Source organism: Neolamprologus multifasciatus, chromosome 7 (genome assembly GCF_963576455.1).
Source record: "Neolamprologus multifasciatus chromosome 7, fNeoMul1.2, whole genome shotgun sequence".
Classification (NCBI taxonomy): Eukaryota; Metazoa; Chordata; class Actinopteri; order Cichliformes; family Cichlidae; genus Neolamprologus; species Neolamprologus multifasciatus.
Window position 1 is genome coordinate 63,214,950 of NC_140445.1, and position 25,712 is coordinate 63,240,661.

The 25,712-nt window shown below is 41.6% G+C and overlaps 1 protein-coding gene across 5 annotated transcripts in view; it reads left to right on the top strand.

Moving 5' to 3' along the window:
• The first annotated feature begins 808 nt into the window (after positions 1 to 808).
• Positions 809 to 25,712, top strand: part of mtss1la (MTSS I-BAR domain containing 2a) — a 31,498-nt gene continuing 6,594 nt past the window's right edge. Inside the window, exons 1-10 of one of the 5 annotated variants that reach the window (XM_085167845.1) lie at positions 809 to 1,654; positions 5,597 to 5,658; positions 5,763 to 5,836; positions 17,709 to 17,793; positions 17,984 to 18,075; positions 18,165 to 18,239; positions 18,672 to 18,680; positions 20,145 to 20,302; positions 20,436 to 20,543; positions 21,908 to 22,005. In XM_085167845.1, coding sequence (XP_085023971.1) covers positions 1,586 to 1,654; positions 5,597 to 5,658; positions 5,763 to 5,836; positions 17,709 to 17,793; positions 17,984 to 18,075; positions 18,165 to 18,239; positions 18,672 to 18,680; positions 20,145 to 20,302; positions 20,436 to 20,543; positions 21,908 to 22,005 — 830 coding nt within the window. In that variant the 5' untranslated portion in view covers positions 809 to 1,585. The remainder of the gene's footprint in view (positions 1,655 to 5,596; positions 5,659 to 5,762; positions 5,837 to 17,708; positions 17,794 to 17,983; positions 18,076 to 18,164; positions 18,240 to 18,671; positions 18,681 to 20,144; positions 20,303 to 20,435; positions 20,544 to 21,907; positions 22,006 to 25,712) is intronic. The other 4 variants (XM_085167847.1, XM_085167849.1, XM_085167846.1 and 1 more) reach the window with 4 other exon arrangements.

The following is a 25,712-nucleotide window of genomic DNA, read 5'->3' on the forward strand; positions in this document are numbered from 1 at the left end:
GACACATTTTGTGTAATTATAACAATGTGATTTATGACCCTGTTACATATGGCTAATGTTCTTCTCTTGTTTTATGTCTTTTATTTATTTCATTTGTATTTTATGTTTATTCTGTGCCTCATTATGCATCATATGCACCGTATTTATTTTATTCTTCTGTGCAACACTTTGATCCATTATTGTTGTTTTAATGTACTTTACAAATAAAGCTGGTATGGTGTCCATTCTACTTTGTATCAGTAGACAGGATCGGTTCAGCCTGGTGGTTGTGTAATAGAGTAATGCTGTAATATTCTCTTGGCACAGTCTGGGCCCTTTAGTAACCTACCTGAGCATTGGTGCTAATCTTGCCCATCCCTTTATAACCACAGTGTACAAATCTTCTGATGGCTTCTTCCAACAGGATAGCATGCCACGTCACAAAGATAAGATCAAACTGGTTTCTGGAATATGACAGTGAGAAATGGCACCAGATCTCAAACCAATAAAGCACCTTTGGGATGTGCTGGAACAAGAGCTTTGCGTCGTGGACGGGCAATTGTCATATCTTTGCAACTTTTTTGAGCTAAAGTCTATATTTTGTTTTTATTACAGTTCAATGTAAAACGTGTTTCCACACCTTTCCTCTAGTTTTAGTCAACTATGATAGCATGGAGTTGCTCTGGTAAGCAAAAGTGTTCCAACCAGCAGTCTTCTCATGGACCCGCAAAGAAAACAACAAAGAAAAGTCAAAAATAACTGTGGCTTGAATTAGCATTTGTTATGTTGATTCTAAATGCTAACGCTTAATGAGGCGATAATGGCCCACATGTTACTGTTTCCTGAAACGGCTGAGAGTGGCTCAACGATCATGAACAGACACGTGTGTGAATCCACATTGAAACCCGAGGAAATCCTACTTTGCGTGTTTGGCAATTGTTCGCTGAGAAGGCAGGGCTTCACTTTTGTTTGCGTGGGGGGTGGAAGGAGGAATGGGTGTTCCTCCTTGTCCCCTCCTCCTATTAAGACAGAAAAAAACGCACTTGACCAGCCCCCTTTCCATTCCCATGGATCTTATTACGGGAGCCTCCAGCTCCAAGACATCTGCTCCGCTATTAACAACGCAGCGCGTCCCCGCGTCTGTTGCGACTGATCCGGTCGTACCCCCTCCTCCTGCTCGTCCTCCACCTCCTCTTGCCCTCTTCCCCAGAGTAGTGCTCTCTCCGCTGTTAGTGTTTAAACGGTGATCATGAGAAGCCACCGTGCATGTGCCCTCCACGTTGCATAGTTGTAGTCCAACCTGGCAGAAGAGAGCGCCCCTGCTCCATCCCTCCTGTGCCACCGAAAGGCGAGTACCGGCGGCAGAGCGAGCAGGAGCACCCGGTGACACCGAGCAGCACATTTCTTTTTGTCTGTGCGCTCCGCTGCTGGCTGTGCGTCCTCGCATCCTCCTCGCTGCAGGCTACGTTGTTGTAGGGCAGCACTTCGAAGGACGGATGAAGAAAACAAAGGTCTACACGTCCGATGTTTGAAGCAGCAACAGTGGAATATTTTGTCTGATACTTGTCTTTCCGCGAGCTTTTTTTGTTTGTTTGTTTTTGACACCATGGAGTCGGTGGAAAAGGAGTGTGGAGCGCTGGGTGGATTATTCCAGGCCATTGTGAACGACATGAAGGTATCACACATAATTTAAAGTAGATAGGGAATTATGTGACCTTTGTGATTGCACAGTGGCCGATCAGATGTATTTTTTTTACTGCCTTTGTCTCCTTCACCGGGTCCTCCCCCACTTGAAACACCGCTGTGGGACAAACTGGGAGATGAAACGTGTTTCCCTTTGTGTTGTCGTTATAATGTACTGCAGGTCAAACAGTGCTCACACTTTAGCAAGTGTGCCAGAGTACTTGCACGGAAACATTTGCAGAACAACATTTGTCTTTTAACACAAAACCACTATTTGTGGGTGTATGGTCCACGGGTTAGATCATAATCAAAGTTAAAATATTCCAGCTTTCATTCCTCTTTTTTGTGTTACAGTAAAACTATCAGGACTAAAGAAGAAGTTATTCTACACATATGATGGCTGCCATTTAACCCTAAACAACTGTTCCTTCTCTATCCCAGCCTCAAGTGATTTCTGAATTAAGTGTCAGCTGTAAGAGGATGCTCTAGGAGGCAAATGAGAGCTCCATAACCTCAGCTTCTGAACAGAAATAGACTTGAAATGCTATCATTGTGCTTCCTGCTATTTGGACTGAAATATCTACATTTTTTTCAACTTGGTATTAAATGCACATTTAATCTTTTAACAGTTGAACTGTGTGACCTTGCGCTGTGTTTGTACGAAGCAAGTGCTGTCTGTCTTTTAGTTAAAAACAATTTCTTAAGCCAGAATCACACGTACCTTATTGTGTGTGTATTGATTACATGTCAGCGTGTGTATTCGTGTATGTTGGGGGAGGGGTCAAGTGAAGGAAGTTGAACCGGGGTGTTCTGCTGTTCGTGACAACAGATGGAAAGTGTGAACGCATTCATTGGGCCTGGAGGCAGCACCCAGTCTTCTCATTGTCCGGGAAACCCATGATGCAGCAAAGTGGTTACAACAGCGAACAAGTCAAGCGTCGAGCACTTCTTTCAGTCCAGCAGATTTCTTATTGATTACTAGCGCGCAGGATCAGGGCGCCTTAGGACAGACTATTTATGGACCTCTCATTAGTCAGGATCCAGTGAAATCAGCTCTATTGGCAGTGCTGGTTTGGTTTCATAAATTTCCTTTTTGTGTTGCGATCACGCCGGAGCCAGAGAGCGACAGGGGCTCACAGAAAGAGGCAGTCTGTGTATTGATAAGCAGCACAGATGAATGAGGCTGAATCCCTTAGTCAGCACAGTATCAATGTCCACTGCCCGAGACAGACATCTGACCTCATTCCTGCCGGATGGTTGTGCCACGCAAGCCAATCGAAACAGCGATCCAACGGCACTGCTTTCCTAATTCCGAATAATGTTAGAATGTAGCTGCGCGACATAGATGTAGCACTTCCACAGCCTCCTGTGTGCTATATTGTACTGCATAGAGAAAATGTGTGGATAATAGCTGCACCTGTTGGTTATGTAACTGTCTGATGAGGCAACAGGAAAAGAAACCAAAGAGTGGGAGGTGTTAGAACAGTAGGCACAGGATGAAATGAGAAAAAAATGTTCTGCAAGATTAGATCCGGAGTCAAGAATTACATCAGGAATTAGATTTGATCTGACGAGAGTGATAGGGAACGTGATTTCAAGCCTCTTTGTGTGAAAAAGTAACCAAATGTCCTTGAGCAACACTTCCTACCAGGTCCAAGGATAATGCTTTTAACCCGAATGACGAGCTGTGGGAGGACGAGACTTTCTCTGCTTGCTTCTCTCTTTTATCCACCCTTTTCATCCCTGGATGTTGTTGGGTGTAAATGAACTTTAAAGGGAAACAAAGTGTGCCCCCCTCCCAGCTGCACTGCACATAGCCCCTTTACCCAATTCTTTGCCCTCTACCCTCAGCTGTCTTGGCAGCACATCCCTCCAGCCCCTCAGAGCCACAGAGCCCACAGGCTAATTAGACACCTGTTGAAGTCAAGTGGGAACAGCCAAGCTGGGAGGTTCATGAAAAACAATTTTTTTAAAAAGAGGGAATGGCTCCTAAATCACTTTCCAAGGCAAAGACTTTATCTAAGGTAACCTGGGAGTTAAATCATGTCATTGCCAGAATGGAGGTTATAAGTGATGCAGCACAAGACTCTTTTGTGATTGCATGCCAGCTATATATAATCAAGATGTGTAACCCCTTTTAGCTCCTCTCCATCAAAGAGTCACATAGAGGTTGTGCCCTTCCTCTTCTTACTCCAGGGCTCAAGGTCCCACTCTAATGGTCGGCTCTTATAGCTCACGGCAGCATGTGACAATCCCGGGCTAAATCTAATCCAGGTTTTTCAAAAGACTGTTTTACTACCTGGCTTGCGTGCATAAATAGTAATGATATTAGGCCTTGTACACGGCACGTGCCTGCACACCAGACATGCAAATATCTATATACAAATCGAAAAGTATGTAGTTCTTTTGTCACCTGGGACAAATTATCTACCTCTTTGCAAAAGAGATTTATCACTGTAGGTGGCCAACGTTTACCCGTCGTATCAAACAAGTTTGAAACAAGTTAAATATTCAAATACACTGAGACACAGAGCTGCAAGTTCAAGTTTTTGTTTTATCATGAAACAAGGGAATTGATAATAATAAAGACGAAGCATAAAAAAAAATGTTGTATGCCAATTTTAAACATCACTGTGATTTTCACAATCGGCCCTAGTATTATACACTGTAAATATAATACACTGCAAGTGTGCACAACAAAAATCACACTGGCCTTTTTAAAGACAAGTCAGAGCATGGACTTATACAACACCCTCTTTCTAATCCTAGGGTAAGAAGCCAGCCTCTCTCTAGCTCTCTTCTTCTTCTTCTTCTTCTTCTTTTTTTCTGTTTTTCTTTTTACTTCACTAATTATTATTAGCAATATATTCATATATATATATATATATATATATATATATATTAGGCGTGGGGGAAAAAATCGATACTTTGTAGATATTATCGTGATATTTTGTTTGCTAATAATGTATGGATACAGGGACAGCAGAAATCGATATTTTGTTACAAAAAAGGTTTTTGTGCTCTGACTTCAGAGCATGTTGATCCTTTTTCTGAGCAAGAATCCTGACATTCCTTCACTGTCCAAATGTGTTTAACTTTTTTTTTGGCAGCAATAAACATGACAGTTTACTTATTTTAATTTAAGACATGTTTATTTTAATTAACTTTAAAACTTTTTATTTAATGTAAAATTATATTTTGTTTTAATTTACTTTCAAATTCTTCAGTTGCTGAAGGGGCTGCATAGTTTTCATAAACTGCATAGTTCAGAATAGCTATAATTGTACCAGATGGTTGATTCAGTTAAGTTGGACTAGACTGTAATACAAACCGTTCAGTTTGTCAACAATCAAACTGAAATGAGAGAAAGACTGAGTGTGAGACTTTGATATTAGATAAAATGAATATTGATAAAGTTTACCTTTATGTACAGAATCTGAATATCGCAAAATATTTTTAAAAATTGCAATAATATCGTATCGTGCGTTAAGTATTGTGATAATATCGTATCGTGGGATGTATGGTGATTCCCACCTCTAATATATATATATATATGAATGAACTGATATACACACACACCAAAGGGGATAATGGAATAAGAAAAAAGATAAGGGAAAAAAAGAAAAACAAGTCGAGAGTGATCTGGTAATCAGTTTAAATTTATTACTAGTTTGTTAAAATAAAACCGGGTCTGTCAGGCGTTATGTGATTGACTGATTTTTCCCAGAATAAAACAAATGTTTTTGGGGGGTAGGGTATATACATTTATTTTCCTTATTTGGATTTCAACCTGGTATTTTCCACCAAAATGAATGAGAAAATGCATTTTGTGTGACTAAATCTAACACTGAACTTTTTGTGCCTGCTGCATGCGGACCTGAATGTCCTCGATGAGATATTTATTTGGTTTAACACTTTTCCTTTCTCTTATCAGAGCTCTTACCCTGTGTGGGAAGACTTCAGTGCCAAGGCCACAAAGCTACACTCTCAACTCAGGTGAGAAGCAGTTCCTGTGAACAGTGAACCTCAGTGAGGAAAATTCTTGTGCAGTGTTTACAGACTCTGTGCGGTGAGAGTGCAATGAACCAATGTACTTACAGGACCACGATTCTGGCAGCAGTGGCCTTTTTAGATGCCTTTCAGAAGGTGGCGGACATGGCGACCAATTCTAGAGGTAAGGGAAATTTAGCCTCACGTGGTGTGGAGTCGAGCCGCTGTATGAACTGGTGGAAAAATAGTGTCATGATAACGATCAGCTTTGTTGAACAGATATGTTTGTTGTTTTAGCAGGGAGTTGTTAAAAAGTAGAAGCTAAGAGTGTTGGTAGACAAGCAGTTAGAAAGGGAAAAACACACTAAGTCGTAAAGGTCACATAAACAAAATAAACAGACTTTTCACACCCTTAAGTAAGTGTATTGTCTCTCACGGCACCATTCTGTTCACTAAGATGACCCGAGTGGAGCCAGCTGTGAGCAAGGTTGGGTGGTGGAGGCTCAGAGAAATGAAAATCTAAGCTTATTGTTTCTTTGGTCTTAATGAGGTCTGCTGATCTGCTTTGTCACTGCGCTAGTGGCAGCAGACTGGCTGGCTGGAGAGGCCGCTGATTAACACAGATTTCTTCGGAGTTGATCGTCGAGAGCAGTATGTAGGTCAGAAAAACCCTGCAAACCGACGAGGCACACATAAGCGCACACTGACGCACTGTATTCAAAGAGTGACAGCTGGTAGCTGGTCACCTGACCTTACAGGCCACATCCCAAGATGTTTTTCACACTATTTGCACTGGCACCGCCCCTTTTTGACCACTTACCACTGGGAAAAATAACAGAGCAGCCTCGGTGTTCACTTATTATTGCCAGTTTTACTTCCTTGCACTTTACAGCAACAGTTTATCGCTATTACAATACTAAAGGCTACTTTAAATGATTCCTGGTGTGAGTGCACATGAGCTCTGTAAGATGATGCGAGGTAGACTGGGGTCAGCCTGCTGGCTTCGAGCAGCTGGCAGCCTGCTACAATAAAGGCGGGTAGGCCACGGTAGGAATAAAGGGCAAGACTTCAAAGGAAAATTGCTGTAAAAAGGGAAAATGGCAAAATGATTGATATTCCGGAGAGAGATGAGAAGAGAGAGAAGGGCAACGAGAGTTTGCAGATAGCCGTATAAAATCTGTAAGTGTGTCACTCATACGCCCACTTCTGCTTTTCTCCCAGGCACATTAAGTTTAGGATTAGTGCCATCCTTCTCAGGACACAGACTGCATGGGTGACGAGAGACGAGCAATTAAAGGGGAATCAGTGTACTTGGATTAGACAGAAACACATGAGATAATTTTTTTCTTACTAAAATCTAAAGTCTTATATTAGTATTATTCTGCTTTTATCATTTCCATTGGTGCTCAGTGTTGATTGACGGGATTATTCTTCCATTTGACAAATTATCATGACCTATAAAAAACACTGCTATTTTCCCTTACATGCTGTCGTCAATATAATCAAGGGAGTAACAACAATGTTTCTTTACTTTTCAATAATCTTTTGATTCTTTTCCATAATGAAATATCTGTGACAGATCTGTGGGCATTTAACCAAGTGGTTCAGCGCTACACGGCTAAACCAGCAATTCCCATCAGGCCTGTAGCTAATACAGTTACTTACTAAGTGATTGCCCAGTAACACATTTTGCACATAGTGGACATAATTATCAAACGTGCTGTAGCAGCAATGCTTTTTTGTCATTGCAAGCATGTTCTGTGGTAGCGTTAGCATTTAGCTCAAAGCTCTGCTGCGGGACAACTGGTTTTACAAATAGCTTTAAAAAAAAACTAAAACATCTTGAGCAGCTTTTGTGTGCTCTTAGCAAGCATGCCATCTCACTTCTGTCTCTCCTGTGTGAGCTGTGTTAGCCTTTGCGTGCTCCAAACCAAACCCAGTAATTAATTAGGTAGGAGTAATGTCGATATTTACTGGCGCTAGCTCTCAGTGCACAGGGGTAACCTTTAAACCTATTTAGGCAACTTCGCCTCTCTAGCAGCTGCATTGTCAATTTATTTAAGCTAAACTGGCATCCAGATGTTCTCTGTTTTCCACATGGTTGTACTCTTGCTAACTCAAACTTATTTAGGACCATAAAGATAAAAAGAATTCAGAGATTAGATGGTTAGTATATAGTAAGCCTTTATTTCTGTTTCTCTCTCTTCTTTTTCTGTCTGTATCCTTCACATGTGTGTGTGTGTCTGCCTGCAGTGATTATGTTTGTCTCGGCGTCTGCACAGCCTTATAGGGCTGATTTGCACTATAGGGGGCAGGCCCTCGGCTATGAACTGCTGGCCCCAATCGCCGTCACTCCGAGCTACGCTTGTGTTTGGGGACGAGCTGCAGCTGCTGGCACAGCTGGAGGTTTCATCGCGTTCCCCTTTTACCTCCTTTAATCTAACTTTGACACACTCACCCATTCGCCCCTGTTGCTTCCACACTCTCTCTTCAGACTGTAAACACTTCGCTGCCAAGAAAAGCAGCATTTCTCCTCACCGACAGCTTCCTGATAGTCCCAGCGAGAGAGGACAGTGACTGAAACGAATTTTATGAATTCTTAACTGTTCTTCTGCACTTTTCTCTCAAAGGGTATCTTTTTAATCACGATTGTATTATGACTTTGCTCAACTAACCTTACTCAGCTCTCTGTTTGAATCGGTGTCTGCCACACTACTTCGGTGTGTGTCCATGTTCAGACTTCTTGCTTGCGTTGCTAGAGTTTATGGTAGCTGTCATGGTATTAGCATCTGTTTTCTATGAAGCAGCTGGAGGAGTTGGCCTCCAGGCGTTCTGGCACTGTGTCTAACAGCACTGTTTCTCTAAGCTGCGCTGACGGATCTATGTCTGAAGGCACGTCTGTCTCAGTGAACTCATAGCTTGCATCTGAGTTCAATAAAGGTCTGCAAGCCACAAAGTCTATATTAGATGGTATATGTGGAGAATTTGGGTTTTTTAAGTATATACGTTTCAACACCAAGCTTTTGTGCAACTTAACCTAAGCTCTTTGGATTCTTTTATTGTTGGATCGGCCAGTCTAATGGATTTTGGTGTGTCGTCTGGACCTTTTTTGTCGTTCATATTAAAATGTTATGTGAGGACATTTAAAAGGATCAGACTCGAGTTGAGAAAATTGGAGACTGTGTTACTTATTTAGTCGTTGCTTGGATGTGTGATGTGTTTTTTTCCAGTTTTTGAACGTAGTTGAGTTTGATAGACGTCAAAGAGAAATGGGTAATGGTCCATGAAAGTATGACACAGTCTCCATGTTTTGCAGAAAGTGAGTTGGCTGTAGTTGGGGGTTAGTTGACCTGGGTGGGGGTTGTGATTGGAGTAGGATTTCCACAGCTCTGGGTATCCAGGCTAGGCAGAGGCGTTTAGCTAATCCTCTTAGCCCCACTCTATAACACACAGACACAGACTGCCTTCTCTTCTCTTCCTGATCAGCCACCCCCAGCTTTAAAAATTTACACTGTGGGATCACCGGCCAGACAACCATACACTGCATGTTTTTATTAAGCACGGATGAACATTTCTTCTTCTACGTGTGTTCATCAAAGCTAGCGCCGTCCATACTCCATTACACGTGCGCCCATGGAAATAATGTTTCTGTCGGCCTCTCTGTTTGGCTCTGTGTCTGTTCTTTCTTACTCACTCAGTCCATACTCTGTGGAGGTATGCTAGTAGATCAGTGTGTCAGCGAAGCACTAATCTGCTTGGCCGCTGTACTTCTCTGGGTTGGCAGATGGGACGGATATCCCTACCCGCCATCTGGACAGCCTGGCATGGACGAGATGTGGCCGTGGCCTAGCGCAGAGCGAGATCAGGGGATTAATGTATTCCGTGCTAGCCCAGCAGTGCAGCTATTTTTGCAGACATGTCAAATAATAAGTGTACCCATCGGACCAAAGCTGACATGCATCAACATTTGCATTCCATGTACAAGCCTGAGACAAGCCTGTTCTGCATTCTGTGTACCAGAACCAAGAGGTTAGACTCTGCAGCTCACAGTTAATTAGCTTATAGATTTCAAGTGATTTAGATCGGACCTACATGTTCAGTCGTTCACATAGATAAATACAGCAGCTGGTAAATTACAAACTGTTGTGCCATTCTGCTAATTGTATGCAAGGCTCTTTGGTTATTTCACGACCTTCAACCACAAGGTCACGCTAAGTATCGACAAGAGCCTCTCATTTCCCCCTCAGCTTCCTACCTTGTTCGTCGGACAACTTCCAGCAGAGTTCTTCATGAGTCACTACGGAGTTTATGGGCTTAAACTCAATGCGGTCATCCTGCAGATGAATGTTTTCCAGCTATTGTAATAACTACATCCACAGAGTAAAGGGTGAAGCGGGTGCAGCAATAATGTGAGAAACAGATGAAAAGGGGAAATAAAAACAAGAGAGAAAACAAATCTTTGGGTTCAGCGTAGCTTTAATTCTGAGGTCGAATACCAAACTAAGAAGACAAACACGAGGGGAACACTCTGTTCGGCTACATCCTGAACATGAACTCCGCTTTGGAAGGGAGCTGGAGAGGAGTGGGGACATTCATGAGAGAGGCTGCTGGAGGAATGCAAGAGAGGAGATTAAAAGGAAAGAAATGAAAATGTAGAATGACAGATCAGATCACACGTTTGCTATTATTGGTCCATTAAACACATTGGTCAAGATTGAAGTGGCCCAAAAATTACTGGGTGATGTGTTGTGAACACGTTTACACCAGATCAAGACGTTCACAAGGCTAACATAATGAACCCCAATGATTTAGATGGATATCTAATAGAGGTGGGAATCACCATACATCCCACGATACGATATTATCACAATACTTAACGCACGATACGATATTATTGCAATTTTTTAAAATATTTTGTGATATTCAGATTCTGTACATAAAGGTAAACTTTATCAATATTCATTTGATCTAATATCAAAGTCTCACACTCAGTCTTTCTCTCATTTCAGTTTGATTGTTGACAAACTGAACGGTTTGTATTACAGTCTAGTCCAACTTAACTGAATCAACCATCTGGTACAATTATAGCTATTCTGAACTATGCAGTTTATGAAAACTATGCAGCCCCTTCAGCAACTGAAGAATTTGAAAGTAAATTAAAACAAAATATAATTTGACATTAAATAAAAAATTTTTAAACTTAATTAAAATAAAACATGTCTTAAATTAAAATAAGTAAACTGTCATGTTTATTGCTGCCAAAAACAAGTTAAACACATTTGGACAGTGAAGGAATGTCAGGATTCTTGCTCAGAAAAAGGATCAACATGCTCTGAAGTCAGAGCACAAAAACCTTTTTTGTAACAAAGTATCGATTTCTGCTGTCCCTGTATCGATACATTATTAGCAAACAAAATATCACCATACTACATAGTATCGATTTTTCCCCACCCCTAATATCTAATTACTGTTCCACTAAACTGTTATTCTATTCAAGCTTTTATATTTGACACGTAGGTTCTGATGATCAGCGCAGAGCAGAGTGGCTAATATAACAAACTGCTGCTCAAGATAACTTCAGGCTCAGAGACTCAGATGGAGGTAGCAGCAGAAGGACCAGCAGTATTGTCTGCATTGTTTGCAGGACTGTTTGCAAATGAGCAGAGTAGCATTTACATAGGTGGGGCAAGGCCGGACAGACTCGGGTGAGCTAAGATAAAGAAAATTGCTGAGCCTGTCAAACAGGAGCGCTTGAGTCGTCTGATTGAATCGCTGCAGATTTGTTGGCAGAGCGCTGCTTAGTAAATTTGTCAAACTTTGACTATCATGGCTTATTTGTTCTTGCATAAAGGGACATCACATCTGTCTTCTTCAGCTTTAAACATCCCTGTCTGGCACGAGACAAAGACAGCCGTTTGTGGATTGCTTCCCTTTGCTGTACTTTTTCTTTTCTTTCCCTGAGTCCTTTTTTCCATCTCTAATGAAAAGCGCATCTGGACGAGGGGTGGTGATTATTTTTAGAAACATTTATGCCCCTGAACAGGAAGCTCCTCCAGCAGAGGAATATCACTTCCTCCTCCTCCTCTTTAAAGTCTTGTTCTAATGCACACCAGAACATGTTTACGCCACATCAGGAAACACTGGGGTCTGTCTGAGAGGTGAAACTTGCTGTGCGTGCTGTCTGGACAGGCAACAATGGGACGAGTGTGCGCTCGACTGTGTGCGAGAGACTAAAACAATTGATCCCGGGGCTGTTTCCTCTGCCTTTTAGTCGTATTGTACTAATAAAAAGCATTCCACGTATAAGGAAGTGACACAAAGGCTTGGAATGACGTTTTGATTTTTGCTACAGACAGAACACACTGTGTTAATCCTAAAACATTTGGATCTGTACCCTTTTTCCCTCTTCTAACTGTGAATGCAGTGGACAAATACCATCTTTATTATTGAATAAACTCACAGATACTGTATGTCCAATATTTAAGCAACATAAATTACACAGATCTGTAGCTTTCTTGCTGCAGACGTACAGTTCGCTACTCTCGTTTCATAATCCATACAGATACAGCTGTTTTATCTGCCACTCTTACGGCTCCATCACCAGCATATGCAATAGATGCTGCTTTATTTATAATACAGACAGCTCCTACTGTGCTGCACCAAAAGAGCTCAAGCTGTGCTTTGAAGCAATCTCTTGACGATGTGAACGTTTGATGTTTAATCAGGTTATGATTTCAGAAATCTCAGTTTCATGTTTGCTCAACTACCAACTAAAGAAGACAAGTGAAGCTGTCAAAATCAAAGCAGGTCCTCCTCACTTTCTTCTTCAAAGATATATATAAAGTGTTCTAGTGGAGACGACTACACAAATTACAGAAATATTTTGACAGTAATGCGATAATAATACATTTTTTAATTTCTCGGCTTATTGTGGACGATGTTGTCCTGTTGCACCTGCCACACTATAGCACTTCCGTTGCCTTCTGACAGGCCAAACCCGCCCGGCACCTCCGCCGTGTGTGCCCTCTTTCAACCTCCTCCCGTCTCACCCCACACTGCCTTTCATCCATCAGTGGCCTTCTCTGTGTCCCTGCCAGTTCACACTCTGCCTCACTTAAAAGGGGTGAGGGAGGGTAAACGCAGGAGGCTTAACTGTCTCTGAGAGGCACAGCCAGCACAGTGGCTAAGGTGCCAATGCAAAGAATAACAGTTGTCTCACGGATGATGGAATTTCCTTGCCTTGGCTAGAAAAAAATTCCACACAAACGTGTTTTATTGACACAAAAGGCAGAAATCAAGATGGAGAAGAAGTGAGCTGCGTTCAGCTTGAAAGCCGGCGTCAACGCATCCAGCCTTAATTCCAGCAGAAGGACATTCAGGCTCGCTTGTCTGAGCACTAATGAAATCTGAGCTGAGGGTTTAGATGGTGAATAAGAGAGATATTTAAGTTTAGCTCCCATGTTGAAGACATCATGGAGTTAGGCCTGTGGCAGTTTAGCCTCTGGCTCCCGACTCCTGGCAGGAGAACTCTCTATAAAGCAGGCCTATTAAAATGCTCCTCCTTCCCCAAGGAATCAGGGGAGTTAATCAGAACCAGAGCTCTGGATGGAACCACTCAGTAAACGCTTAGACGACTCTGTGCTGGCCTCAGATACCAGAGCTTAAAGCCACCAACGGGGGCATGACCTTCCCACCAACAGCCTGTTTTTTTCAACATACGTAGCAGATCTCGAGGCCGTTTATATTTATGCTCAGCCTGTATATTAAACCGGGCGCCGTGAGCTTCAGATGCACACACGGCAGCGCTTCTGTAACGAACCACAGATTTGTCCACTGTTCAGTTACTCCCAGTTGTTTGCTCCAAGCTGTAAGATATATGGTTCTGTTGCATAACAGTTTCCCCCCGTAGTGGTCTGTGTTTTGCTTCATTCATGCACGTGTGGCTGTCTGCTATGAGGTCGGCCCAGATCCTAAAGCCACAGGGGTCTGCTCAATAATCACTTTTCCAGTTCTTGCACACATCAGCTACCATGTTTACAGAACATCAAGTATTGATATATTTATATATCCTTTTTTTTTTAACTTTTATTGCCAAAAATAACAAGGCAATTCACATCAACAACATGACCTGAGACCTAATCTGCTGCATATAATGGTGGGGGTTATTCAAAAACTTAATTTAAAAGAAAAAACATATATACACATATACATATACATACATACATACCAATACCTAAGCACAGATGTAACAATGTTAAGGCCTGAGTGTCCTTTCAAGATATTTTATAATTAGTCTCCATTTTTTCTCAAAGGTTGGCACTTTTAGTTGTAGTTGAGCTGTTATCCGTTCCATCGTATAGACATGTCTAGTTTTCAGAAGCCACTGGGCAACTGTGAGTGTTTCTGGTTTGAGCCAGTGAATTGTTATCATTTTTCTTGCAGTCATGAGATGGAGATGCAGGAGAAAGTGCTGCTCATAGGAGAAACCATCAGGAAAGATATCCAACAAAAAGATCAGAGGATCCATTGGGAGGTTGACTGACAATATGTTTTGTATAATGTTCTTGACATCCGATATATCTATATATCTATATCAAAGAATCATGATATGACTTAAAAATGAAAACAGTGGTTTAGTTTGGGAGTTTTTTAAACGAGTGAGGTGGCTGTTAGATTTCTTAACAGGAAAGGTTGAATGAATCGGACTGAAAGAGAAAGTTCTCGCTTTGTTTTACTCTGTGCTGCCACATTAGATCATGAAATGACCAAACATCATTCTTTGCCTGCATAAACATGAAGCAATGTTTTTAAGTTCAAACTGAAATATATAAAATAAAAGTTTTAAACATTCAAATAATCATCAAGGAAAATATGTGTGATATAAACAATATGCAAATCAAGTATTATAACATGTAATCAAATTATTTAAAGTCAGCATTTTTGTTGAAATATTATTTTCAGGGTGGATGAATCAGTTTTACTGTTTTTCTCGCTACATAAACTGTTATAGATCCACATGTTGAAAATGCTGAATCTGGACTGTGGGGGTAGTTTAGTGAAGTTTAAATATCACAAATGTCAAAATGAACTGGGGAAGAAAAAGGATGAAACAACACATTGAGGTATTCAGCTGTGGAGGAAAATAGAAAGAAGGACAGAAGTTCAAGTGTTGCTTAATAATTGTCTTTCGAGTCAGGCTTAAGTTTGTATATATTTGTCACATGCCTGTGAGCCTTTGTAGGGGGGCTACGGGAGTGAATCACCGTGTCGCTCTCCATCCGGTCAAGGCCAGAGGCCAGCACGGCTCTTGGACGTGGTCAGGAAGCCCTGAACCTCCCCAGGATGTAGCTGTCAGCTGATCCCCTTTTGGGAAGGGAAGAAGGAGGGGAGGAGACAGGAGGGAAGAGGTGGGGAGCGGGAGGGAAATTGGCAGGTGTGAATGGGAGAGGAGTGGGGGGCTGAAAGTTCACTCCAGCTGATAGTGACATTGGGACGGTCTGTTTTAGAGATACCAGGACCCACATTGCTCTCTTGTGCCTCATCCATCTATCGCCCAGTCTTCTTCCATCTGGGAAGTCAGAAGCCGCTGTGGGTGCTTTCTGTAATGGCTTTAGCAGGAGAAAGGCAAAATCAGTGCGTGTGTACCACATGCATGTCTGAGTTTCTCATTGGTTATCATCAGTGTTGGTCAAGTTACTTGAAAAAAGTAATCAGTAACTAATAACCGATTACTTCCCCAAAAAGTAATCCAGTTATTTTACTGATTACATATTTTCAAAAGTAATTAATTACTTAGTTACTTAGTTACTTTTTTAAAACATGCTTTACACCCTGAATAGGTGATAAAGCGATAGATCTTTCAGCCCAATTCTACTTTTTCTACATAATCCATCATACAAAATGTAATCAAATGGAAAAGTCTCTTTTTAAAACTTGTTTTATTAGTTTTAATCTTTTAACTTTAAGCATCAAGCAAAAATTTAATTATATGCAACATTCTCTGACTGGAAGAAATTTGTTTAACATTTAAACTTATTTTCTGCACATTCCAGCACATAAAATAAAATATTTTTTTGTGCTACACTCACTCTTTCAAATAGATGCAAGTAAAACACAGCAGAAAATAAATAAAGTCAAAGACTAGAGGTCCTGTTGCTCTATTTTCACCTGTAAAGCAGGAGTCGGGCAGGCGGAGGTTTACCCTGGTGCAGGTGTGCCGCAGCGGTCAGTGGAAGGATACGGCAGCTTCTCTGTGAGTTTCCCATTACGTCGTAGCTACTCGGTGCTTGCTCGGAAGTTTAGGGTTTTTTTCGCTTTAAAAAGATGTTTTCTTCCCACGCACAACGGACACTAATGTTTTTGTCACTTTTTATGGAATCAAACTCAAAGTAAGGTCAGTACTTCCACGCTTTAAACGCTGCACGCTCATACTCTCTCTGCACTCGATATATGATCCATTGTTGATCTGCGCACAGCTGTTGTCACGCACGTCGCGCTTATGTCACTGTCATGAGACATTCTCGCAAAAAATCACGGTTTTAGTAACGCAGCGTTCCTACGGGAAAGTAACGGTAATCTAATTACCGTTTTTGCAATAGTAATCCCTTACTTTACCCGTTACATGAAAAAAGTAATCAGATTACAGTAACGAGTTACAAGTAACGCGTTACTGCCCATCTCTGGTTATCATGAACTGGTGTAAACAGAGTTTCTTACCTGACTGAATCCTCTACATAGGTTGGACGCCCCACTTTCTGCTTATATCAACAGCAAAGCGTATAGATTCCACATGTCTTTTCTAAATCACTTCCTGCTGATGTTGAATACCTCTGTGTGTTACAGCTGGATGACCTTTCACCTCTCCTCTCACTCAGAGGAGCAATGCATACAGGGCTCAGATCTGTTGCTGAGTTTCTTTGAACTAGTGCAGCAGTCAGTGAAGTTGACAGCCGAACGTTGGAGTGAGCTGGTCTTTGTCTGACAGTTTGACATGTTATCTGCAGGAGACAGTAACCTAGTTTCTTTATGTGATATCTGGAAAAGAGCACAGATCTCACTGGACGACAATCTGGAGCATTTCTTACACGGAGTCTCATTTTAGGCCGGTTATATTAGCCGTGCGTTTCATTTTCTCTTTCCTTCAGGCTTTGTAGTGAAGGTTAGAGCTGGTTTCTCCCTAACGCTGCCTGCCCTGCATGAATGGTGTTTAGGAAACAGAGAGAACAGGAAAGGCAGAGCAGACGGGGAAGAATAGAGGGATATCCCCTTACATAGTTCCCTCCTTTTTCCTCCAGGATGAAAGGGGTGAGAACTTCGGAAAGGGTGCGGGGGTTGGTAAAATACACCACCTGTCCATACGTTCGCACAAACAAACCTCGGCGCGTACGCTCCAGCAATCATTCACAAACACACATACATGCCTCAGCTCTGAGTCTGTCTGCTATGAGAGGTGTCTTCTCTCTTTCCTTGTGTGCGTCCGTGTCCGTGCGTGTGTGTGTTTGTGGCGAGAGACCCTGAGATTAGCCTTATGTGGCCCAGATTACAACAGGATCAGTGCTGCCATATATTACACTGGCCTATGAACCATCAGTGACACAGTGGACCAGCCTGAGCTTTGGGGGCTTAAAACCTCATTTAATTACACTTCAGCAGAGAGGAAAAGTACAGTAACAAATTCACACGAGCCGTTATTCACTCAGTGTGGGGAGATTATCACGCGGCGACGTTAAAGTGTCAACAGGAAAAATACGTGTTTTTGTCAGGAGGGAAGAAGATAGCGCAGGGTTTTATTTTACGGTCACTGTGGAACGTTTGCTTTCCCCAAACAAATGTGACATTTGCACGCCCTGCCTTTACGGTCAACATACGTCCATCTAGTGGCTGCAACTAAAAATGCCTCTCCAGCTGATGAGTCCATTTGACAGGAGAGAAAACTCCATATCTGTGTAGCCCTCTTATAGAAAAATCATTTTTTCTGGGTCTTCTAGCTCTAAATTTCTATTGCTGAGCTCCGATATCGTAGATGACATTTCTATTTTTCATATTGTGTTTACAAGGTGCTACCAGGGACATTGGCTCAGCTCTGACAAGGATGTGTATGCGGCACCGTAGCATTGAGGCAAAATTACGCCACTTCACCAAGTAAGTGTCACTTTTGTTTTTATTTGCTCCGTTGCAATTTTCTCTCTTCGCCTGTCCTGAGGCGATTATTATGTTCTCCATCCATGGTGACCTTTCTCTTATTTTGTTACTCTTTACTATGCTGTGGAAATATAAACCTATTTGTTATACCCTTCATTCTCTTGAATATTGTCTCTTCTTGTTGCTGCAGTGCTCTTATGGAAGGCCTGGTTACGCCGCTGCAGGACAGGATAGAGGAATGGAAGAAGACGGCTAACCAGCTGGACAAAGACCATGCCAAAGGTGAATAACTACATCAATATAAAAGACATTAATTGCACAATGTGTATTGTATGGAAATTTATACTTCTGTCTTCACATGCTTGCCAAAGAATACAAGAGATCTCGTCAGGAAATCAAAAGAAAGTCACTTGATACCATAAAACTCCAGAAAAAAGCAAGAAAAGGTTAGTAACTCTCTCATGATATATTAATTAGTATTATACGGATTTTAATTAATGAAGTCTGCACTGGTTGATGCACTAGCAGTAAAATAGCACCATCTAGAGGGTGGATTGTGAAAGGATAAGTCTCTCAAGTCAAAATGCTTGGCACAATTTCAGAGGCTCCTTTCCAACTTTGGATAGTTTACCCTATAAATCAAAGAAATTAACTTCTTTCCTTGCTGTGCTTGCGTTATCCCCCGCTGCTGGCTGTAATTAAACTCCTATTTTCATACAGTATTTTAACGTAGCAGTGGTACGGGCTAGTCATAAACATGCATTGTGCCCTGATTTAAAACAGCTAACGCTGCCTGTTCTTCTTTCTTTCCTCTCCTCCCTCCCTCTAACCGAAACCCTCCTCCATTTTTTTCGTCTGCCGTTTATCCCCGGCTGTAGAGCTTCTAGGTATGTTTGCTGCTACAAATAAGAACTTCACATATTAGTTTCAAGGCTTAAACCCATCTTTACGTAAACCTGCCAGTCAAAGAAAACACCATCTGTCTTAACATTTGTGGTTAAAAGATGGAATAGTTCCCATTTATTATTTACAAATCAATTTAAACACCAGCGTCTGCTACTGAGGTGAAAAACGGAGAGGAGACACGAATATTTGTTAAGCAGGGAATAAAATAGCGCAAAAACAAAAACTAATCCAGATATTTTCCAGGTATGGAGTGTAAGGTAACGCATAACTCTGTAATACTTGACAAAAAAGCTAAACAGTGCAACAGTGATGACTTCAGCCTGTCTCTACGCTCCATCTGCAGCCTCTTGCCCAGACAGTTACATTGATTCCACAGTGATTAAATACTAAAATTACCTACTTGGGAAACAAACAAGCACAGCAGACACATGTTGTGCAAGTAGGTCTGAAAGTAGGTCAGATATTTAGCAGGTCAGATAGAGACTGAATTCAGTCAAGCTGCACCTTTTAAAAAATATGTCACACGTGGCATTGCGGTAAAAGTTGCTGCTATCCCTTCCTGATTTGAGAATTTTCCTAAATCGCTCCTTATGTGAGGTTTGATGCTGCAAGTATTTCCTGCATCTTTGTGAATACAGCTTCTGTTGCAAGGATCTATAAATCACGTCCTCTTGGGACTCGGTTAATTAGTGCCTTATTAAATACAGGTGCGCTGAAAGCGTAGCTCATTAAGCCAAACGTATTAAAGATATGGACAGCTGTAAGAATAATCTACAGCGCTCTGCTTGTTAATGTTTTTTATCAAAGCGATTGCCAGCATAGAGTGATACTAATTTAGATCTGCTCACACCCTTTTAGTTCAGTATATTTTGTAAGTGGAACGGTATTTTCTATGTGCTAAAACTCAGCACACTGTAGAGTGTTCAAAATGACTGGCAGTGTACGTGTACGTCGTGCGTCATCCTAATACTCGTTTTCATCTTCATCTCATCCTTCTTTCGTTGCTTAGACTTCCTGTATCTATCATAAAGTATCCCTGTGGCATGCAGTATTGAATGACCTTCCATACAGTAGTGTTTTTCCAATCTCATCCATTTCAGGGTCTGCAAATCATCTCCAGCTGCACTGATTGATGACATGTTTCAGTGTCCTCTCATTCCTGTGGTCATTATCCATTCTGGCGTAATGTTTTTAAGTGTGTTGACCTTTAGTACACAGCAGCTTATCGTTATTTGTTTTAATCATCTCTCATCTTTTCCTCTCTTCCTCCCCCTCCTGCACTGCGGACACTTCCCGTCACTTTTGTAACCTCCCGTCCAAATCTTAATCTGTTTTCATTCCTTCTCCTCTCCTTTATTTACTCAACTCCCCTCACCTCTGTCCTCCCCGGCTCTGTCCTTCCTGCCTTTTTGTGTCTTTGCACCCTTCGCCTTCGCCTTGCGCAGGCCGCGGTAATCTGCGCCCCCAGCTGGACAGCGCCATGCAGGATGTCAGCGATTTGTACCTGCTGATGGAGGAGACGGAGAAGCAGGCAGTGCGCAGAGCTCTCCTGGAGGAGAGGGGACGCTACTGTTCATTCATCAACTTGCTTCAGCCTGTGGTGGTAAGGGACATTAAGGCTTTTTAGCATGGAAGCTCGTGCGTGTAAAGAATACCGACGTACACTGTGAAATATCTTTGCTGCGTCTTGTTGATGTGGTAGCTGTTTAATTTGATCAATACTGTTTTCCCTGCAGAATATAGAGATCGCCATGCTGGGAGAAATAACACATTTACAAGCCATTGTTGATGACCTCACTTTGCTGACTGAAGACCCGCACAAGCTGCCACCAGCTAGTGAGCAGGTAACAGGAGTGTAATACTACAAATTCTTCCAGTGCCGCTGACATGCTTATTTCCACACAGTGGTGGCAAAGTTATTTGAAGCAGAATTTAATTTGCCGTGTGTGGTTTCAGTCCAGAGGTTTCTTATTATGAGCGGAGAGATTTTGATATTTTTTGTAATCCAACGGCTAAAATAAGCAGTGTTGGGAAGGTTACTTTTAAAATGTATTCCATTACAGATTACAGATTGCATGCCCTAAAATGTATTCTGTAACGTATTCCGTTACGTTACTCAATGAGAGTAACGTATTCTGAATACTTTGGATTACTTAATATATTATCATGCTGTTTACAACTACATGAATGTACTATTGCTGTGATTTATTACTGTTACTGAAGGTCCGCGGCTCCGAACCGTAGTAAAGGGACCTCTGGCTAATACGGTGGGTTCTGTGTCGGCTCGTAGCTGAAAACTAGCTTTACTTTGTTGTCTGGGTCAACTTTGCTAGCGAGAGACAGAGAGAGGCGTTGAAAGGCTGCTCCAACGGAGCTTATTGTTTTTGGAGGAAAACACGAACACGGTGTACAGTCGAGTCTTAATAGCTTACTTACAACTGGGCTCGTCAGGCACTCTTCTTGGCTGCAGTGGTTATTATTATATTTACATGCTTCCAGCTCCCGTTTTTGCTCGATGACAGCTTGTACTTTTCCTTTTTCTCCCTCCCTCGCTCACAGATACATAACGGGTATGGCAGTCCATTCTCCCTGCAGCACGGACTACACTGCCCATGATGCTACATTCTTTAGCGCTATGCCTGTAGCATTCTGCCTATTAGCTTAGCACAACAACAAAAAGGCCTCTCTCACCCAGGAAACACGCAGAGAGAGAGCGTCACCCTGTAACCATGGCAACCATAACGCTGCCGCCTGGAACAACAGAACGTAGCTGTCAAACAAAACCCAAACAGTCCTGACCCGCCACAATATGAAACAAGGAAGTACCGCCGTGTAATCCATTTATTTCAACAAAGTAACTGTATTCTAAATACCACCTTTTTAAACGGTAACTGTAACGGAATACAGTTACTCATATTTTGTATTTTAAATACATAACGGCGGTACATGTATTCCGTTACTCCCCAACACTGAAAAGAAGCAACTTGTTGTTTCATAGCTCCATCCACCTGCTATAAATACCCACTAGAGTAACAAATAGTTATCAGTTCACACCTGGAAAGGGTGCTTGAGCTGCAATTAACTCAATTTTAATTAACCTTTACTTCTCGGCAGCTTGTGGATTTATCTTGTTGGTTCTCGTCTTTTTTCCTATATTTGAAAAGAGACTTGTCTATGTCTAAATCCCCATTTGTTTGTGTTCCTGCAGGTGATCCGGGACCTAAAAGGTTCTGATTATAGCTGGTCCTACCAGACCCCTCCTTCTTCCCCCAGTAGCACAGGTTCCAGGAAGAGCAGTATGTGCAGGTATATTATTCAGACACACACCACTTGTTGCACGTTGCAGTCTTTTGTATGAAATTCAATTCAATTCAATTCAATTTTATTTATATAGCGCCAAATCACAACAAATGTCGCCTCAAGGCGCTTCATAGATACAGAGAAAAGCCCAACAATCATATGACCCCCTATGAGCAAGCACTTTGGCGACAGTGGGAAGGAAAAACTCCCTTTTAACAGGAAGAAACCTCCGGCAGAACCAGGCTCAGGGAGGGGCGGGGCCATCTGCTGCGACCGGTTGGGGTGAGAGAAGGAAGACAGGATAAAGACATGCTGTGGAAGAGAGACAGAGATTAATAACAGATACGATTCAATACAGAGAGGTCTGTTAATACATAGTGAGTGAGAAAGGTGACTGGAAAGGAAAAACTCAATGCATCATGGGAATCCCCCGGCAGCCTACATCTATTGCAGCATAACTAAGGGAGGATTCAGGGTCACCTGGTCCAGCCCTAACTATATGCTTTAGCAAAAAGGAAGGTTTTAAGCCTAATCTTAAAAGTAGAGATAGTGTCTGTTTCCTGAATCCAAACTGGAAGCTGGTTCCACAGAAGAGGGTTCTGAAAACTGAAGGCTCTCCCTCCCATTCTACTTTTAAATACTCTAGGAACAACAAGTAGGCCTGCAGAGCGAGAGCGAAGTGCTCTAATAGGGTGATATGGTATTACAAGGTCATTAAGATAAGATGGGGCCTGATTATTTAAGACCTTGTATGTGAGGAGCAGGATTTTGAATTCAATTCTGGATTTAACAGGAAGCCAATGAAGGGAAGCCAAAACAGGAGAAATATGCTCTCTCTTTCTAGTCCCTGTCAGTACTCTTGCTGCAGCATTTTGGATTAGCTGAAGGCTTTTCAGTGAGTTTTTTGGACATCCTGATAATAATGAATTGCAGTAGTCCAGCCTGGAAGTAATAAATGCATGAACTAGTTTTTCAGCGTCACTCTGAGACAGGATATTTCTAATTTTAGAGATGTTGCGCAAATGGAAGAACGCAGTCTTACATATTTGTTTAATATGTGCGTTGAAGGACATATCCTGGTCAAAAATGACTCCAAGGTTCCTCACAGTGTTACTGGAGGCCAAGGTAATGCCATCCAGAGTAAGAATCTGGTTAGATACCATATTTCTAAGCTTTTCAGCGCCGAGTACAATAACCTCAGTTTTATCTGAGTTAAGAAGCAGAAAGTTAGTGGCCATCCAGGTCTTTATGTCTTTAAGACATTCCTGCAGTTTAACTAATTGGTGTGTGTTATCTGGCTTCATGGACAGATAGAGCTGGGTGTCATCTGCATAGCAGTGAAAATGTATGCTATGTCTTCTAATGATGCTGCCTAGGGGAAGCATGTATAATGTAAACAGAATTGGTCCTAGCACCGAACCCTGTGGAACTCCATAATTAACCTCAGTGTGTGAAGAGGACTCTCCATTTACATGCACAAATTGGAGTCTATTAGATAGATATGATACAAACCACTGCAGTGCAATACCTGTAATACCTACAGCATGTTCTAATCGCTCTAATAGAATATTATGGTCAACAGTATCGAATGCTGCACTAAGGTCAAGAAGGACAAGCACAGAGATGAGTCCACTGTCAGAGGCCATAAGAAGATCATTTGTAACCTTCAATAAAGCTGTTTCTGTGCTGTGATGAACTCTGAAACCTGACTGAAACTCTTCAAATAAACCATTCCTCTGCAGATGATCTGTTAGCTGTTTGACAACTACTCTTTCAAGGACTTTTGATATGAAAGGAAGGTTGGAGATTGGCCTATAATTAGCTAAGACTGCTGGGTCTAGAGATGGCTTTTTGAGTAAAGGTTTAACTGCAGCCACCTTGAAGGCCTGTGGTACATAGCCGATTATTAGAGATAGGTTGATCATATATAAGATCGAAGAATTAATCAATGGCAGGACTTCTTTGAGCAGTTTTGTAGGAATGGGGTCTAAAAGACACGTTGATGGTTTGGAGGAAGTAATTATTGAAGTTAACTCAGAAAGATCGATTGGAAAAAAAGAGTCTAACTTAACATCAATGGAACTAAGAGTAGCTGTAGATAATATTACATCTGTGGGATGATTATTGGCAATTTTTTCTCTAATGATAAAAATTTTATTTGTGAAGAAGTTCATGAAGTCATCACTAGTTAACGTTAAAGGGATGGTTGGCTCAACAGAGCTCTGACTTTTTGTCAGCCTGGCTACAGTGCTGAAGAGAAACCTGGGGTTGTTCTTATTTTCTTCAATCAGTGATGAGTAGTAAGCTGTTCTGGCTTTGCGGAGGGCTTTCTTATAAAGCAACAAACTATTTCTCCAGGCTAAATGATGATCCTCTAAATTTGTGACACGCCATTTCCTCTCCAGATTACGAGTCATCTGCTTTAGGGTACGTGTTTGAGAATTATACCACGGGGTCAGGTACTTCTGATTAGAGACCTTAGTTTTCACTGGAGCTACAGTATCCAGAGTCGTACGTAGTGAGGAGGTGAAATTATTAACAAGATAATCGACCTCTGTTGGGGTAGCGTTCAGATAGCTGCTCTGCTCTGTGTTGGTACAGGGCATTGACGATGATAACAGTGGCTGGATTATATTCTTAAACTTAGTTACAGCGCTTTCAGAAAGACATCTACTTTGATAAAGTCCACTCTCCACTGCTGCGTAATCAATTATTGTAAATGTAAATGTTATCAAGAAATGATCAGACAGGAGAGGGTTTTCAGGAAACACTGTTAAATGTTCAGTTTCTATGCCATATGTTAAAACAAGATCTAGAGTGTGATTAAAGTGGTGGGTGGGTTCTTTTACATTTTGAGAGAAACCAATTGAGTCTAACAACAGATTAAATGCCATGTTGAGGCTGTCATTTTTAGCATCAACATGGATGTTAAAATCACCCACAATAATTATTTTATCTGAGCTCAGAACTAAATTAGATATAAAGTCTGAGAAATCAGACAGAAACTCTGTGTAAGGCCCAGGTGGACGATAGATGATAACAAGTAAGACTGGTTTCTGAGTTTCACAGCTGGGGTGGACAATGTTAAGCATCAGGCTTTCAAATGAATTAAAAGTCTGTCTTGGTCTTTCATTAATTAATAGACTGGTGTGAAAAATTGCTGCCACACCGCCCCCTCGACCTGTGCTTCGAGATTTCTGGTAGTTAGAATGACTCGGGGGTGTTGATTCATTTAAACTAACATAATCATCCTGCTGCAACCAGGTTTCTGTAAGGCAGAGTAAATCAATTTGTTGATCAATTATTAAGTCATGTACTAACAGAGACTTGGAGGAGAGAGACCTAATATTTAATAATCCACATTTCACTGTTTTACTCTTTGGTTCAGATGTGGATACTGTATTGTTCTTTCTTTGTGATTGTTTAAGTTGTTTGTTGCTGGTTTTTAGTTTGTTTTTTGTCTTTTTGGAAGCAGACACAGTCTCTATGGAGATGGGTTTTTGGGGGGGTAGCAGGAGGAGAGAAGCTGCAGAGAGGCGTGTAAGACTGCAACTCTGAAAGATCCAGACATCCAGAATTAGATAAAAGATGTCCTCTGTTTTGAGTTACAAATCATGCTGTTTGTGGTTTTCCCTTTTCCATTTAAGTGGTTAGAAAATTGTAGGATGACGTTGACGTCTCCTCTTTTAAAATGAGCAACCCAGATTCTATGA